At 39.5% G+C, this 19,272-nt stretch overlaps 1 protein-coding gene across 1 annotated transcript; it reads right to left on the bottom strand.

Annotated features, from left to right (window-relative positions):
• Positions 1-3: 3 nt before the first annotated feature.
• Positions 4-15,460, bottom strand: mto1 (mitochondrial tRNA translation optimization 1). The gene is made up of 13 exons (XM_052113271.1): positions 15,364-15,460; positions 14,219-14,417; positions 13,938-14,137; positions 12,360-12,477; positions 11,972-12,270; positions 10,952-11,064; positions 7,360-7,550; positions 6,939-7,069; positions 3,049-3,253; positions 2,380-2,551; positions 925-1,034; positions 699-856; positions 4-374 (listed from the first exon to the last, which is right to left on the bottom strand). Exons 2-13 carry the CDS (start codon positions 14,406-14,408, stop codon positions 267-269), a joined length of 1,995 nt encoding a protein of 664 aa, XP_051969231.1. The 5' UTR covers positions 14,409-14,417; positions 15,364-15,460; the 3' UTR covers positions 4-266.
• Between the last annotated feature and the right edge of the window lie 3,812 nt (positions 15,461-19,272).

Here is a 19,272-nt window from a genome sequence, read left to right as displayed (position 1 = left end):
ATGTTCATCTTGTTTCATTATTTTTCTTCATAACTGTTTATCTTGAGAAAGGCTGTATCGATAATAACAATAATGCATGGCCTCTGTTGAAACAGAGTGCCGCAGAAATTCAGCAATTCTCAAAGCTTGAAAGATTCCACAGATGTACAGAATTTCTAGTTATTAAATAAAGTCGTTTTTTTGTTTGTTTTTTTTTTCATCTTGGTTTTATTGGTCCTTTTTAAAATACTTCCTTTGAGCGTTGATCGTGCTTATGGGGATTTTCATCAAAGCAACTTTGTCCCATGATTCCTGTGTTTGTCTCTGTGCACATAGTTGAGCAGATGAACGATGGCCGCTGGGGTGATGCCTGGCAGTCGGGTGGCCGCTCCCAACTGAAATCAATCAGATCACAGCGAGTCGATAATTGTTTGTGAATTTTCTGAACTATTTATCTGAACTAATGTCACGATACTGAAAAAGTAGCAAGATAGTAGCGTCACTACTTTAAGAGATGATATGTTTAGTATGTACAACAGTACTGGTGCTGGTATTAAGTTGCCAGGGCATTCATGTCTGTTTATGAAGACTTCTGTATGTTTCCGGCCTAATTCAGTGAACTCAATCTGAGAGGTATCATTGGTTCAAACAATACAAACTTCATAAAAGCTGCGGAAATGACCAGTTTCTCATAACACAGAATGAACGAAGGGTCTTACTGTGTTCGGTCGAGCGCTGTCCAATATCTCTCGGACCTCCTGCGAGAGGGACACAGGCAGAGTGAGATAGTCGATGTCCTGTGGCAGACACAGACTCTCCTCTGCCTGCATTCTCTCCATCTCTCTCTTCTGCTTCTCACAGTGCGGACGATACAGAGCTGCAGCAAACAAAGTCACATGATCATCACAGAAAGGGCAACACTAATGTTCTGGAATACTGTATTACCTTCGACTTTCAGCCTCTCTGAAAACTCTAGATATGGAGATAGGATCTCTGGGAAAGCAGCGGCCAACATTTGGAAGGAAACCTTTTTATACTGCAACACCTCCTCACCACTGCAACACAAACAACAGACTGGAAATGGTACTTTCTTTACACTTACTATACCTTGGAGGTGGTCTCAATAATGATATTCAACTGAAAAACAAGTCAGATTATGACAATCGCCTTTAGTTATCTAATGAACATTTTAAGGTGTAAGTTGTTAATTGAAATTCTGTCATCTGTTACTCACCCTCATGTTGTTCCAAAACTATACAACTTCTGCAGGACACTAAAGTAAACATTTTGGTTTGCATTTTTTGAATGTGCTGGTTGATCATTTTCATGCAACTACAATGAACAGGAAAAGGAAGCAAAAGCACCATAAAAATATCCTCAGTAGTAGTCCATATGACTCCTGTGCTATATTCCAAGTCATAGGAACAGATCTAGATTTAAATAGTTATTCATAGATAATCTTTCTGTAACCTTTAGTGTATTCAAGAGAGTTCATAAGAGAACTAGCATTGTCCAATTCATGAATAAATTGTATTTTTAATCCAGTCCTCAAGTTCAAACTAACAGACTCATGAATCTATATCATTGGATAGCGACTGTTTCCTCATAGAATTTGAGACTCAAGTCATATGGACTACTTTTACCATACTTATTGGTCCAGTCCCCATTCATTGTAATTAGAGGTGACCGATAGTGGATTTTGCCAATAATGATAACTAAGGTGGTGAAAAAGGACGATAACCGATTAATTCATCCTGTAGTTTTTAAAATGTATTTATAGAATTTCAAAAACTAAAAAATTCTAGTCTTTCCTTACTGTGACGGGCTCAGACACCAATGCAACAAGAGACCAAATTGAATAAAATCCCAGCTGCAGCTTATTGTTCAACCAAAATCCCAATAATAACCAGAAAAAAATGTATACTTAGAGAACAACATGGGACTTTTAACTATAAAACAGCCTGAAAAACACTGGGGACTCTTATTTTGAAATGACAGAGACTTGGAGGGGCACGTTTCCCATTTTTCTTTGCGTGCCCTCAATTAAATTTAGAACACTTGATTTTCTAATCAAAATTAAAAAAATGCATGAAATTGAGGATAAAAATTGGGAGGAATATTGTCAATGACACATTTAGAGTTTCCCATCAGAAGTCAGTGATTGTTTTTATTTCCCCTTTTCTAATGTAGAACCAAGCCATTCTAACTGTAAAACCCTGTAGCGCCGGCCACAGATGAACACTGTCAGCACCGCTAAATCTGTAACACAGATATATCGGTCTGCCTCTAATTGTAATAGCATGTAAATGTAACCAGTACATTCTTCAAAATGTCTCCTTTTGTGGAACAACATGAGGGAGCATGTTTCCAGTGGTTTTTGTCATTGTGATAAAGGTTTACTTAAGATTGGTGCTCTTGGTCTCGCTGATGTTGAAATCACCCAGTTTGTCTCTCCAGCGACTGGCAGACATGGAGACCGACTGCAGAGCAGATAAAGCCTCATTCAGACTCTTACGAACATGAAGAGCTTCAGTGTAACGCTGCTCAGACACACAGCCCATCTCCTCAAACCCTGATGAACACACACGTATACAATCACTAACATCTTTTATACCCAAACTATAGAAACCTTGCAAAAAATGGAATGTCTTATGAGCAGGAGTGAAACTGGAACCAACTGTTTTATTAAAACAAGGGAGAGTAGGCTTACTAATTTATTAATACTAATTAATACTCTGATTAAATTGTATTATATACAGTATATCAGCATTACATCGGCCACAGTCCAGCCTGGTCTCTAGATATTGGTGTTGTTGGGGAAGCTACATTCAAGTTGTAGTTTCTCAAGCAACCCAGTTACTCATTACTTAAATTAGTTAAATACTCTTAAAACAAGTTGTTAGCTACACTTTAAACTACTAATGAAAAGAGTTGTACTTAACTACACTGAAGCTATTTAAAGAGAACATTCTGACATAACAATCAGATTATATTATTTGATTCTTCAATCAGAAGTTCTGATTGCAGAATTCAATATCACCTGACATTCCCTTATACAGATCCCAATACCTCTGAGCGTGAGTCTCAGGTCAGCGTTGTCGGGTCTGAGTGACGTTCTGAACTCAGCTCTGCTCGTGAACATGCGGTACGGCTCTGTCACTCCACGACCGACCAGATCATCAATCAGAACCCCGATGTAACTGTGAGTGCGAGAGAGAGACAGTGGGCGCAGAGAGAGAGACGTCCTGCCCGCATTCAGCCCTGCCCACAAACCCTGAACACAGAGCACAATAACAATGGTTAAGTTGAGATGAGCACTTAAAACTAACAGGGCAATGTTTTGATGAGACGTCGACCAATATATTGGTTTAGCCGATTAATCGACAAAGATTATTCTTTAATTAATCTTGTTGTCACAGATTATTCCAGTTATTTTGGAACTGTCACTTATCTGCAGATATCAATGCAGATAGTTCACAGATTTGTTCCTACCTTGGGGGTATATATATATATACTGTATATTGTTTAGGATAGTCAAGAAACGTACCCCATCAACACATAGATCACATCTCTAACTTCATACCTTGGTGAATAAAATAAAAAAAGGTCATCTGGTAAATATATTAAGCCTTCATCTGGTAAATAGGCTATATACAGTATATACAGTGAGGAAAATAAGTATTTGAACACCCTGCTATTTTGCAAGTTCTCCCACTTGGAAATCATGGAGGGGTCTGAAATTGTCATCGTAGGTACATGTCCACTGTGAGAGACATAATCTAAAAAAAAAATCCAGAAATCACAATATATGATTTTTTTAACTATTTATTTGTATGATACAGCTGCAAATAAGTATTTGAACACCTGTCTATCAGCTAGAATTCTGACCCTCAAAGACCTGTTAGTCTGCCTTTAAAATGTCCACCTCCACTCCATTTATTATCCTAAATTAGATGCACCTGTTTGAGGTCGTTAGCTGCATAAGGACTCCTGTCCACCCCATACAATCAGTAAGAATCCAACTACAAACATGGCCAAGACCAAAGAGCTGTCCAAAGACACTAGAGACAAAATTGTACACCTCCACAAGGCTGGAAAGGGCTACGGGGAAATTGCAAAGCAGCTTGGTGAAAAAAGGTCCACTGTTGGAGCAATCATTAGAAAATGGAAGAAGCTAAACATGACTGTCAATCTCCCTCGGACTGGGGCTCCATGCAAGATCTCACCTCGTGGGGTCTCAATGATCCTAAGAAAGGTGAGAAATCAGCCCAGAACTACACGGGAGGATCTGGTCAATGACCTGAAAAGAGCTGGGACCACCGTTTCCAAGGTTACTGTTGGTAATACACTAAGACGTCATGGTTTGAAATCATGCATGGCATGGAAGGTTCCCCTGCTTAAACCAGCACATGTCAAGGCCCGTCTTAAGTTTGCCAATGACCATTTGGATGATCCAGAGGAGTCATGGGAGAAAGTCATGTGGTCAGATGAGACCAAAATAGAACTTTTTGGTCATAATTCCACTAAACGTGTTTGGAGGAAGAAGAATGATGAGTACCATCCCAAGAACACCATCCCTACTGTGAAGCATGGCGGTGGTAGCATCATGCTTTGGGGGTGTTTTTCTGCACATGGGACAGGGCTGACTGCACTGTATTAAGGAGAGGATGACCGGGGCCATGTATTGCGAGATTTTGGGGAACAACCTCCTTCCCTCAGTTAGAGCATTGAAGATGGGTCGAGGCTGGGTCTTCCAACATGACAATGACCCGAAGCACACAGCCAGGATAACCAAGGAGTGGCTCTGTAAGAAGCATATCAAGGTTCTGGCGTGGCCTAGCCAATCTCCAGACCTAAACCCAATAGAGAATCTTTGGAGGGAGCTCAAACTCTGTGTTTCTCAGCGACAGCCCAGAAACCTGACTGATCTAGAGAAGATCTGTGTGGAGGAGTGGGCCAAAATCCCTCCTGCAGTGTGTGCAAACCTGGTGAAAAACTACAGGAAACGTTTGACCTCTGTAATTGCAAACAAAGGCTACTGTACCAAATATTAACATTGATTTTCTCAGGTGTTCAAATACTTATTTGCAGCTGTATCATACAAATAAATAGTTAAAAAATCATACATTGTGATTTCTGGATTTTTTTTTTTAGATTATGTCTCTCACAGTGGACATGAACCTACGATGACAATTTCAGACCCCTCCATGATTTCTAAGTGGGAGAACTTGCAAAATAACAGGGTGTTCAAATACTTATTTTCCTCACTGTAAACTTAGCATCAACACGACCGTATTGTTCCCTGTCAATGTTCGCTGGAGGAGTGCATGTAAACGTGTTCAGCGGAGGACGTTTATGTAAACAAGTAGGCGCTGTACAACATGAAGGCCAAAATTGGGAAAATTGGGCTGCACGTGTTCAGTGCTTGAGCACTCCGCTTATGACAAGCATTGTGTCAAGTGTCCAACATTACCAGAGTAAAAACATTTTAAATTAGGTATGCACAATATATCAGTGGCGATTTCGGTATCGGCTGATAAATGTGACTTTTAAAATTATTGGTTATCGGTCCAATGAGAAAATTTGGCCGATATATTAAAGCTGATAAATTAGGGGGTCTGGGTATCTCAGCGAGTATTGATGCTGAATACCACCACTGGAGTCGTGTGTTCTAATCCAGGGCGTGTTGAATATCTCCAGCCAGGTCTCCTAAGCAACCAAAGGTAGAGTCACATGGTGGTAATTAGTGGTTCGCTCTCAATGGGGCGTGTGGTGAGTTGTGTGTGGATCGTGGAGAGTAACATGAGCCTCCACATGCTGTGAGTCTCCGCCGTGTCATGCACAACGAGTCACGTGGTAAGATGCGCGGATTGACGGTCTCAGAAGAGGAGGCAACTGAGACTTGTCCTCCACCACCCAGATTGAGGCGAGTAACCGCGCCACCACGAGGACCTACTAAGTAGTGGGAATTGGGCATTCCAAATTGGGAGAAAAGAGGATAAAATAAAAATACATGAAAAAAAAAGACAATAAATGATGGCTTTTTCAGGCACATGCTACTCGCCATGTGTGTTTTGATTGGTGCCTTCTGTCTTTGATTTAGAGGATCATACAGGATCTAAGTAAACACTCCATTATACACTATTTATTTATGTCACATGCATTTTGTTTCCTTTTTCTCTTTGTATGTTAAAGCATATTGTTGTGTTAAGAGTGCGTTTGAGACTTGTTTGCATACCTTAGTTTTGTGTTTTCACAGGTTTTAATCAAGTGCAATGCACTGTATTTATGTATAGAGTCATTATGCTTTTTTTGTAAATAAAACACAGTTTTTCATTTAACTGGTTCAAAGTTTTAGATGTTTCTTGCAGTTTCTTGTTTTCTCATATTCAAGTTGTTTAAAAATAAAAACAATAATCCACTTTACATGATTGATTTCATTAGAAGTTCTCTGGATGTGGCTTTATAAGGTGAGCCTTTTGTTTTTGTAATCAGACACACAAAATTTAGATTTATATCCAGATTTATATTTGTATGCAAATATATCAGTTATCGGCCTCAAAATACACTAAAATAAGACATTTTGGCCGATAACCGATAATTCAAATGCTTTTTTTATTTCACTCAGAAACAGACAAATAGTGAGTAAACACTCTCAAAAAATCAGAACAATCCTGATAGTTTGGTCTATTGAGTGTGTTCTTCAATGCATTTAAGCAACACTTTCAAAATGGCACAAGCTTATCCTACTCAAATGTATGTAACATCAAATAAACATGAATTAAGTCATAAGTAATCTAAAAGTAATCCAGAAAGCAATCAGATTAGATTATAAAAAAATGTAATCCAACAGATTAAGTTACTGACTTCAGTCATGTACTTTGTAATCAGTACCAGGTTACAATTCAAAAGTAATCTACCAAGCACTGACTATGATGTAGCATCGTCTTGTGTTTTACCTGTGCGGCTGCTTCCTCGTATCCTGTCGTGCCGTTGATCTGTCCAGCCAGAAACAGACCTTGAGCACTCTTCACCTGCAGCCACGGGAACAGTTGAGTCGGACAAACAAAGTCATATTGCACCCCGTAACCTGAAGAACAACACGTCACTCTTAAACACATGAATATACACTGATATACAGTGTAAATGTCAAACAGTATCATTTGCCCAGATCCACCATTTCTATACGGCCCTATAAGTAAATTAACTATTTCAGATAATCCCACCCCTAAACTACATGTATAAAATCAACACAAAGTGTGGTCATTCAGACAGTCTCTTTCTGTCTAAGTAAGCATTTTTTTGGCCAGAATAAGCGGAGGAGTGGACCAGTCTTTATACTGATAGTCAAAAGTTTGATTCAGTGAGACTCTTTTGTACCGGGAGTTTGAATCTCAGCACGTTGCAGTCCAGGGATCTCCCTGATGAGACAAAGCTGCTTGTCAGGGGGCATCGTCATGGACAAACCCTGAGGGTACATGAGGTCAGAGGTCAGACCTTCTGGTTCCAGCCACACCTGGTGCTGTCGTCCTGGAAACCGCAGCACCTTTGACTCAATGGAAGGGCAGTACCTACGAGTTGGATGTAGACAGGACATTATGCAAGAGATCGCAATGAATAATGCTGCATTCATGTCATGGAATTAGCAGAATCGCAAGATCTCTGAATATCTGCGCAATCACGTATGAGAGTGTCTTTTGCTTTTATAAAACTACAGAACTACTTAATATTAAGGACACAAATTTTCATTCAAATGTATGTGGCACCCTCCACCCCAAGATATATTATATTACCTGACATGAAAACTAAGGTTAACAGTTGGCCTTTATGGGTGCACTCAGTATTTCTTCCCCATTAAAAAAGTTTTAGTCCTAAAGAAATCAATCCTAATTTTGAAACATATGTATAAAATCATGAGCACTCACGTGAGATGAGGACTCTAGTCATATCAGTAACCTTATAAAAGCTGTTTTATTGTATATGGGGCATCCTCATGAGGTCTGCCATTTTACAATCACATGACCAGCTGAATAGTACTCGCTTAATCTCAGTAGCCGTCTTGTTATTGGACACTTTCACTCTTGGATTAATTGAATCATGGCTGATTGTAATCTGAAACTGAAAACTATTGATTTGAATGATGCTGCATTACACCACTAGGTGTCACTGTAAATCCAAGATGACACAAGCAAAAAGTTACTGAGTGCACCTTTTTATTTACAGGTTGACTGATATATCGGTTTTGCTGATGGCTACTTAAAGCATGTAAGTGTGAAACTTTTTCTTCTATTCCATCTTAATATTCATAGACAACTATAATTAGTCATCTGTAGATTCGTAGACGGGAGCCATCCAGCCTGTCACCCCCCATTTCTGAATTTGCAACAGCCATCTGCGCACCTGGCCTGTGGACCACCACAAACTTCAAAGGCTGGAGAGCTAGATACCAATGGGTGATCCACGTATTGGCTTCATTCATGCGATGGAGTCACTGGAGTGGGGCGTGGTCCGAACAGGGAATGCCCCAACAGATAGTACACAAGGGTGAGGCTCGCCCACTTGATGGTCAAACACTACTTCTCAATTGTGCTGTACTTGGTCTCCCTTAGCGAGAGCTTCCGACTTATGTACAGCACAGGGCACTCCTCCCCCTCCACCATCAAGGAGAGCACTGCTCTCACCCCCGCCGCAAAGTGCAGCTTTCAGCTGCATGAATGCCTGCTAACACGTCTTGTCCATTGGACCTTATCTGGTGGCTTCTTTTTAGTCAGATCTGTCAGCAGGCTGGTGATGGTCAAATAGTTAGGCACAAACATACAATAAGAGCCAGCCAGACCCAGGAACTCTCTCACCTCCTTTTTCGTCTTAGGTCTTGAGCGGGCTGCAATCTCTGTGGTCTTATCAATTTGGGGCTGCACCTGCCCATGACCCAAGTGAAAGCCCAGATACCGTACTTCCATCCGCCCAATTGCGCACTTCTTTGGGTTTGCCGTGAGACCCGCCCATCTCAATGACCTCAGGGCAGCCCTCAGTTGCCACAGGTGATGCTGACAATCATTACTGAAAATAATTATGTCATCTAGCAGCGGCATAAGCAGCAGTCTGAGGATTCTGTCCAGGAGCCACTGAAATGTAGCCGGGGCACCGAACAAACCGAATGGAAGGGTGATGAAAAGGTGTAATCCTAATAGTGAGGAAAATGGGGGATATGGGAGTTAATCTGCCAGTATCCATTCTTCAAATCCAGTTTCTAATAAAAGCAAGCCGCGCCTAACCAATCGAGCAGTTCATCAATCGCATCGGGTACGAGTAAAATTTAGACATGCCATTGACTTTTCTATAATCCACACAAAACCGGACTGAGTCTTCGCTCTTAGGAACCAGAATCACCGGGCTGGCCCAGTCACTGCGGGATTTTTCTATTACCCCATATCCAACATGGCCTTCAATTCTTCCCGTACTGCTTTTTTTGTGTGCTCGGGTAATCTGTAGTGTACCACTACCCCGGGGTCATCTCGATATGGTGCTCTATGAGATTCGAACAACTGGGGAGAGGTGGGAACACGTCAGAGAATCTCTGTGACTTGGGATGGTGTGATGTTGTCTCAACAAGAGATCAAGGTGACTCAATTGGTGGCTTTTAAGTTCACCTCCGGCCCAAGCTCCTCCCTCTCCGGAACCACTACCGCCAAAGTCACGGGAACTGCTTCTCTCCATGGTTTTAGGAGGTTGATGTGGTAAATTTGACGTTCTTTTCACCTCATTATCGATTTCCCCAACTCACATGTATTGAATTTCATTTTTGCTGTCTGAAGGTCCCTCCTCCCAATTTTCCCGTAGGACATCGAGCATGCCACGCAGTTGATGCCATACAATAATTAAAATGGGAAGAACCCCGTGGAGGCTTGCGGGACCTCTCAAACTGCAAATGATAGGGGCACGAGCCACTTCTCCCAATTCCGAGTGTCATCATGCATGATGCACAAATCATATTTTTAGGGTCTGATAAAATCGTTCAACCAAGCCATCAGTTAGGGGGTGGTTATCGAATCGATTTAATCCCCAAAAATTCATACAGATTGTATAATGTGTGTGACATGAACATAGTGCCCTGATCAGTGAGGATTTCTTTCAGAATCCCCACTCGGGAGATAATTCTGAAGAGTGCCTCGCACATCACCTGTGAACGTCCCAGTGAATCCCCGGCCAATAGAAACGGCCATTAGACGATTTAGTGTTTTTTCCTGTGCTAAATCCATAATCCTGTTTATTACACAGTTACTATCCAAAAACATAAATAAATACATTGACATTTTATATTGATTTGCATTTAAATTATGTAATTCTGTGAGAAGAAAGAAAATCACTGACCAGCTGAAATCCAGCTTGTGTCAGAGATCTGTTGGTGATTTGTTTATAATAAATGACTGTCTGACTGCTCATTATCCACCTTATTTCAACACTACTTGCCAAATAAATAAATATATGCATATGTTTTGATTTTGAACCCTGATTTGAGTTGAAATTATTTTATTAGCTTACTTGTAAAGATCGCACAGAGATCCGAAAAGTAGGAAAGAGTACTCGCAATATCCGGATGAGCATCTGATATATGGATGTGCGGTTGTAACTGAGACATATCAGACCACTAGATGGCACCATTGACCAATCAGAATCGAGTATTCTAGAGAACCGTGTAATAAAATGACAAATGGTAATATGTGTAGAGGTATCCATATAACTATAACTGTTACCTTTTACCTGAAGCTGCTGTGATTTTGGTTGCTGTAATATGACATTACAACAGTCAACTTAGAAAAGGCGCAGCTTTCAGCACAATACAAATTTTCCCACTTGTAATTTGTTGTGAGCGGGTTTTACTAGTCCGAAACTCTTTAAGGGCATGCTGACATGACATGAACGCACCATAAACCAATATGAGGTTGTGTACTTGAGTGTGTTGAAATGTTACCTGGGTCCTTTAGTGTCTTGCTGGATGTGCGAGTTGTTTTGAAAGCTCTCTCTCACCATTCGCTCTACTCCAGCAGTGGTGCGCGTCAAATAACATGGAAGCTGCTCTTCAGGCTGTACAGGAAATGATCACTTCATTTTACTAATCCAAACGACAATGTGGTTCATGATCACATTACAATCATCACAGTATTGTTAAAGAAAGTGTGTACAAAAGCTTTGTGTGAGTACCAGGGAAATTCAAACTTGTTATTCACCAAAACTCTTCCCCGCCGCCATCCTCTTATTGAAACTTGCCATGTTGTGCCACATAGTGCGATGCATCTTGATATGTCAAGTTTGAATACGGGCATACATGAATGAGATTTGAGAGGGGACAAGGACTTTTTAGTCTTTGAAAAAAGTTACAATTTCAGCCGATAAAAACATTTTCAGCCGATATGATACTGATTTTTAACAAAATAAATATTATCCGATACCAATATTTTGCCACTTAATTACCTTATTTTGTCATCAGATCACAGTTTTTATTAGTTATTATGCTTTCCAAATGTATAAAGAGGTACAAAAAAAAGATTTTATTGCCCAAGTTAACAATGAATATTTTCCATTGAACATGGATTGGAACACATGACAGGCCAAAAATTTAAGAGAGCCTCAACGAGAGATAAATAGAAGATAAAAAGCCCCCCCCCAAAAAAAAACATTTAATGAATGTGGGGACATTCTATTTTGCAGTTCTAACAAATGTTTGCACGTCTGTTTTTGTGCTTCTAAACAATAAACCTCATATTTTACATATTATAATAGAACATTATAAATTCATTTTATGCAAATTTGACATGCTTTATCAGATTTCATTTATTTTGCTAGGTGTTTCTTTATATTACAACACAATAAATACAGAATGAAATATACTGTAAATAACTGATGGTTTTGGTTTGGTACACCCTTAATTTTAAAGATACACTTATGGTGCTTTTATGGAGTTTGGAAGCCCCAGTATAACAATAATCCATACCTTGCAGTGTGTGTGTGTATTCATGAAGCTGAATGGAGTGGGCTTTGAGTCCGGCAAACGAATGTCAGTTAGAGAGAAGTCGATTGTGTCCTTGAGGATTCGAGGAGGAGTACCGGTCCGGAGTCTGCCAACCTTCAATCCCAAAATCTCTTTCAGACTATAAGAGAGACCTGCACAAGAGGGGGGATCACCCATCCGCCCCCCCGGAGAAGAGTTCTGCCCCATGAAAAGAGAACCGGAGAGGAATGTGCCAGTGGTCAGAACCACAGAGCGGGAATGGACTTCACCTCCACCATGAGCTGCCAGAGAGATCGTACGCTCAAAACAGGAACAAGACACCCTGTTCTTACTGTGACTTCAATATATTGAGAGCACTGATGTTTCTCACCCAATCGTATTCCATCAATTTGATATCTTCCTGGTTTTTCAGGGTCAGCCACAGACACCAACAGGTCCTCCACAGACCCCTCTATGACAGTCAGCATGGGTGTAGACAACAGCTCTGACTGAAAAAGAAGATGCCAATATGGTGTTACCATTGAGCCCTGCTCAGATATTCAAGAGAGTCAATTTACCACAGTTAAAGGAATATTCTGGGTTCAGTTCAAGTTAAGATCAATCAACAGCATTTGTGGCATTATATTGATTACCACAAAAATGACTTTTGACTCGTCCCTCCTTTTATTTACAAAAGCAAAAATGGAGGTTACAGTCACGGCACTTACAATGGAAGTCAATGTGGACAATTTTTTGGAGGGTTTAAAGGCAGAAATGTGAAGTTTATCATTTTATAAAAGCACTTACATGAAATATTCAGTTAAAACTCATTTATTACTTGAGCTGTAAAATTAGTTATTGTTAAAACTGTTTTAGGGTTTGTTGCAATTACATCGTCATAGCAACAAAGTTGTAAAATTGGCTCACTGTAACACAGATTTTGCTTTGTTTAAAGAAAATCAAATCAAAATAAATGTTTGTGGTAATCAACATTATGCCACAAATGCTGTCGATTGAGCTTCACTTTTATTGAATCTGGAATATTCCTTTAAGGGGTGTTGCTACATGGCCTTGGATGGCTTAAAAACATTAACCCTGAAATGCATAGGCTTTCCCCAAAAATAATTAGATACCTCCACTCTTTAGGGACCCAGCACAAATGGATTTACAAAATGCCCAGTGTTAAAATTTCAAAGCACTTATAAGACAATTAGAAAATAATAGAATATCATTTATTCAGTTTTACCAAAAGCGATGATGCAACAAGATAGATGGAACAAGATTCATCACTTCCACACTGAAATTTGAAAGTGGCTGTCAAACACATATTGAGCTACACATAGCACATAAGCGAAACAAGTATTTTCTCAGGCACTTATTGAGTACACCCAAATGTCCATAGTCACATCATACTGTTCATGTGTTGTACTTGCTATAGTTTACTTGCAAATTGATTCTTCATCAAATAGCAATGTCAGATGTAAATTATGTCAATCACTGAAACAACAGCACTAGCTCGAGTAAGAAACAGCATGTCAAATATGTGTGTACACGAATATGAGATACTGATAACCCTTCACTCTTGTGCAGAACATCAACATGGTATAGAAGTCATATGTATGAATATAGTACTCATTTGTCTGTAATAAACAAAGAAAAGGAATACCTGTGATCGTAAACTTCTATAGATATGAAATAATCATAAAAATATGATTTGTGGAAATGGAAAAATATGCTGTGACACTATAACATATATCAAGTCACTAACGACCCTATACACCTTTGGTAATTAAACAATTAGATTTTTTTTATTATTTCACTATTCATTCATTTTACTAGGCCTATTGCAACTAGAGTAACATGCTGAAATGTAATACTTAGTTTAGAGGTCTGTTCACGTATGAGAAAAACTAATGCTTGCTCGATAATGATTCTGTTAATGCGTAAGAGAGACAGAATGCACTGTAACCTGTATGAAGTGTCTATAGCGTTGGCGGTCCAGCTGGGCTCTGGGGCCCCACACTGCGGGCCCCTTACTGCGGTTGAGGATGGAGTAGTGAATCCCGGCCCAGTCCCCAGCTCGTCCCATCACACCATCCAGAGCGTCGATCTCCTTCACAAGATGACCTTTGCCGACACCTCCCAGTGACGGGTTACACGACAGTGCCCCTGCAGGAAACGCACAGAATTATATGTAAAGTTAATCTCTAAACGATCGCCTGAATAACGATTGTTAAATCCCTGACTCACCGATAGTTTGTATTTTCTGTGTGATGAGCAGTGTGTTTGCACCGACTCGGCTGGCGGCCGCCGCAGCTTCAGTCCCGGCATGACCGCCGCCCACCACGATGACATCATAAAGTTGGGTGTGGATGTCAGCGGCCTGAACACCGCAGGTGGAGAGAGATTTCCGTAAAACGTACAGTCTTCTTACCAACATTTGAGATTTCTGAAAAAGTGGCACACTGAGTCAGATGGTAAAGGATTTTTCATCTGCAATAAAAATGGGTTACATACAGTTAAAAAATAACATGCGGGCCCAACCCTGATTAAGAAATACAATTCTAATGGCTTCCACTTCAAATACCGTTATGAGTGTAGTATGTTTTGAGCTATATTCCATTAGATATTTAATGGTTTGTATTAGTTTCCATTACAAAAATGTATTGGTCCATCGTGGTCCCCACTAGACACAACACGCCACCATACAAACACAATACCTTTTGAGTCCCACATTACAGTTTCCATTAAAACCTCTCATTCTCAATATATCCAATGACACCACACACAATTTTGTGAGGGTTTCTATTTTTTATTTTTGTAGTTTTTTCCCCCTCAAAATACCAAAATAAATAAATAAATTGCATTGTACCACCATATTTGTGGAATGTGTTATCCCACAAGCTCACCACTGAAAGTGTTTTATTAAATACATAATAAGGAGTGAATTAATTAAAAGCAAATGGTAAAAAGTAGAAGATTCAACAACAACAACAAATAAGTATAACGAGAAATGTGGAATTTCTAGACGTGTACAAATAATTTATATACATAAATATAATTATTAAAAAGTGTTACATTTAAAATAATTATAATACTGTATATATATATTCATAAACTAAATACAGATATATTTTATTATAAATAGCTCATATTTAGTATAGTTAGTAATAAAATATTAGACTTTTAGTAAGAAAGTGGGACGTAAGTAAAATAAGAAATGACAAGCATGAGCATAAATTAGATTTACGCAAGCAATATTGTATTGCTACATAATAATTCATTCATAGTATCATGCATTGTAAAGTGTTACACAATGGCACGTCTGTCTCCACTGTTTCTCCTCATGATCCATAATACTGTAACTCACTGTTATAGAGCAGACTGATACTCACCCACCGATATTAATATGATCTCTGCTGTTTAAACACGTTTATACACTGACAGTGAACATCCTCAACATTTTCCAACCTGCTCAAGGGCGCAGCCATGTTGCTTCAACTATTACCGTAATAACAGTTATAGACACCCACTTAAAATCAACTGTCAGTTTTCACAAAATGAAATCAAGAAATGACATCACTTATTCATTTAATTCTGTAATGGTGTATGGTAATAATTTCTTTTTTTTATCTTATATATTTAAAGTACCGACAATTTTTATGAATGTAATTTTTTTTTTTTTAAACTTACCCGTCCATCACACACACTCCAAATTGTACGAACACCTTCAGGAGTAAGTTCAGTTTAACATTTATCTTCTGTTTAATATTCGGCAGTTGCGCTTCTGGCTTACTTGGTGCCCTAGGCCAGATCCGACATGGCACCCCCTTAATATCAACAAAAACAACATGAGAAACAGATCAATATTTAAGTCCTTTTTATACTTTAAATTTCCACTTTCACATCTGAAAGTCACATTTGATGTTTAGTTTCACTCTCACATCTGAAAGTGTAAGTGGAGATTTATAGTAAAAAGGGATTTAATTATTGATAATTTTCTCACCCACCTCTATCATATATCTTCTGAAGACATGGAATAAACCACTGGAGCCTAATGGATTACTTTTATGCTGCCTTTATGTGCTTTTTGGAGATTCAAAGTTCTGGCCACATTCACTTGCATTTTATGGGCCTGCAGAGCTGAAATATTCTTCTATATATATATATATTCTCTCTCTCTCTCTCTCTCTCTCTCTCTCTCTCTCTCTATATATAATATTCTTGCAAAATTTTTGGGTAAACTATCCCTTTAAATAAAAATAACCAGACAATGAATATAGAAATTAAGTAACCATGTATATGCGTGCGTGTGTGTGTACTGAATGTTCATAATGTATTCTTAAATTCTGAACAAACTAAGATAATCAAGATCAACAGTATTATATACAGTGAGGAAAATAATTATTTGAACACCCTGCTATTTTGCAAGTTCTCCCACTTAGAAATCATGGAGGGGTCTGAAATTGTCATCGTAGGTTCATGTCCACTGTGAGAATCAAAAAAAAAAAAAAAATCCAGAAATCACAATGTATGATTTTTTAACTATTTATTTGTATGATACAGCTGCAAATAAGTATTTGAACACCTGAGAAAATCAATGTTAATATTTGGTACAGTAGCCTTTGTTTGCAATTACAGAGGTCAAACGTTTCCTGTAGTTTTTCACCAGGTTTGCACACACTGCAGGAGGGATTTTGGCCCACTCCTCCACACAGATCTTCTCTAGATCAGTCAGGTTTCTGGGCTGTCGCTGAGAAACACGGAGTTTGAGCTCCCTCCAAAGATTCTCTATTGGTTTAGGTCTGGAGACTGGCTAGGCCACGCCAGAACCTTGATATGCTTCTTACAGAGCCACTCCTTGGTTATCCTGGCTGTGTGCTTCGGGTCATTGTCATGTTAGAAGACCCAGCCTCGACCCATCTTCAATGCTCTAACTGAGGGAAGGAGGTTGTTCCCCAAAATCTCGCCATACATGGCCCCGGTCATCCTCTCCTTAATACAGTGCAGTCGCCCTGTCCCATGTGCAGAAAAACACCCCCAAAGCATGATGCTACCACCGCCATGCTTCACAGTAGGGATGGTGTTCTTGGGATGGTACTCATCATTCTTCTTCCTCCAAACACGGTTAGTGGAATTATGACCAAAAAGTTCTATTTTGGTCTCATCTGACCACATGACTTTCTCCCATGACTCCTCTGGATCATCCAAATGGTCATTGGCAAACTTAAGACGGGCCTTGACATGTGCTGGTTTAAGCAGGGGAACCTTCCGTGCCATGCATGATTTCAAACCATGACATCTTAGTGTATTACCAACAGTAACCTTGAAAACGGTGGTCCCAGCTCTTTTCAGGTCATTGACCAGCTCCTCCTGTGTAGTTCTGGGCTGATTTCTCACCTTTCTTAGGATCATTGAGACCCCACGAGGTGAGATCTTGCATGGAGCCCCAGTCCGAGGGAGACTGACAGTCATGTTTAGCTTCTTCCGTTTTCTAATGATTGCTCCATGGACCTTTTTTCACCAAGCTGCTTGGCAATTTCCCCGTAGCCCTTTCCAGCCTTGTGGAGGTGTACAATTTTGTCTCAGGTGTCTTTGGACAGCTCTTTGGTCTTGGCCATGTTAGTAGTTGGATTCTTACTGATTGTATGGGGTGGACAGGAGTCCTTATGCAGCTAACGACCTCAAACAGGTGCATCTAATTTAGGATAATAAATGGAGTGGAGGTGGACATTTTAAAGGCAGACTAACAGGTCTTTGAGGGTCAGAATTCTAGCTGATAGACAGGGGTTCAAATACTTATTTGCAGCTGTATCATACAAATAAATGGTTAAAAAATCATACATTGTGATTTCTGGATTTTTTTTTTTTTTTGATTATGTCTCTCACAGTGGACATGCACCTACGATGACAATTTCAGACCCCTCCATGATTTCCAAGTGGGAGAACTTGCAAAATAGCAGGGTGTTCAAATAATTATTTTCCTCTCTGTATATATAACATATATATATACACTCACCTAAAGGATTATTAGGAACACCTGTTCAATTTCTCATTAATGCAATAATCTAATCAACCAATCACATGGCAGTTGCTTCAATGCATTTAGGGGTGTGGTCCTGGTCAAGACAATCTCCTGAACTCCAAACTGAATGTCAGAATGGGAAAGAAAGGTGATTTAAGCAATTTTGAGCGTGGCATGTTTGTTGGTGCCAGACGGGCCGGTCTGAGTATTTCACAATCTGCTCAGTTACTGGGATTTTCACGCACAACCATTTCTAGGGTTTACAAAGAATGGTGTGAAAAGGAAAAACATCCAGTATGCGGCAGTCCTGTGGGCGAAAATGCCTTGTTGATGCTAGAGGTCAGAGGAGAATGGGCCGACTGATTCAAGCTGATAGAAGAGCAACTTTGCCTGAAATAACCACTCGTTACAACCGAGGTATGCAGCAAAGCATTTGTGAAGCCACAACATGCACAACCTTGAGGCGGATGGGCTACAACAGCAGAAGACCCCACCGGGTACCACTCATCTCCACTACAAATAGGAAAAAGAGGCTACAATTTGCAAGAGCTCACCAAAATTGGACAGTTGAAGACTGGAAAAATGTTGCCTGGTCTGATGAGTCTCGATTTCTGTTGAGACATTCAGATGGTAGAGTCAGAATTTGCCGTAAACAGTGTAGCGAATCAGCTCTATGAAATATTAATAATCAATCATAACTTGTTATAATCGATAATGAATATTTGGATCAGTTAATCGGGTTAACTTGATGTAGCTACATTAACATTACAACCAAATACTCGGTTCATCCCGTGAACACTCAATATTGGTTATTAATTAATTAATTAATAGAAAGGTACATTTCCGGGGCATGGGAAATGTCTTTCTTACTAAGTATTAAGAGCAAGTAGTCAAAATCTATGATTAGTGACTTTAGATATGAGCTTGAGACACAGACAACTTTACATGTGACATGAACAAGACTTTATTAACTAGACTAAACATTTAAACTACTCTAACATACATATACATACATTCATACAGTTTACCAAGGGAAAGAGGGTTGAAGCAGAATACAGGAAGGCAAGAAGTTATAGCATTGTTTGAAATTCAGCAGATCAACAGCCTGAGCAAACCATCATATTAGTTCTGACACGCCCTTTTTAGAAAGGGGTAAGGATACTTAATGTATCAAATAATGAGACTAAGTTTGATACTTGCATGTCCCATTTGAATTAAACTGTCCTGATGCAATTTGTTGATGGCTTGAGTTGATCTTTGATGATGTTGTCTTGATGAG

This window comes from Xyrauchen texanus, chromosome 40, assembly GCF_025860055.1.
Source record: "Xyrauchen texanus isolate HMW12.3.18 chromosome 40, RBS_HiC_50CHRs, whole genome shotgun sequence".
Lineage (NCBI taxonomy): Eukaryota > Metazoa > Chordata > Actinopteri > Cypriniformes > Catostomidae > Xyrauchen > Xyrauchen texanus.
Note: the sequence above shows the minus strand (reverse complement) of the source record. Positions and strands in the feature narration are given on the sequence as shown.

Coding starts and splice junctions, on each gene's coding strand:
- mto1 (XM_052113271.1), bottom strand. CDS start 14,408: ATGTTGGTAAGAAGACTGTACGTTTTACGGAAATCTCTCTCCACCTGC. Junction 7,551..10,951: donor CAAGACACTAAAGGACCCAG/GTAACATTTCAA, acceptor TCCAACTCGTAG/GTACTGCCCTTCCATTGAGT. Junction 2,552..3,048: donor CCTGAGACTCACGCTCAGAG/GTATTGGGATCT, acceptor TGTGTTCATCAG/GGTTTGAGGAGATGGGCTGT.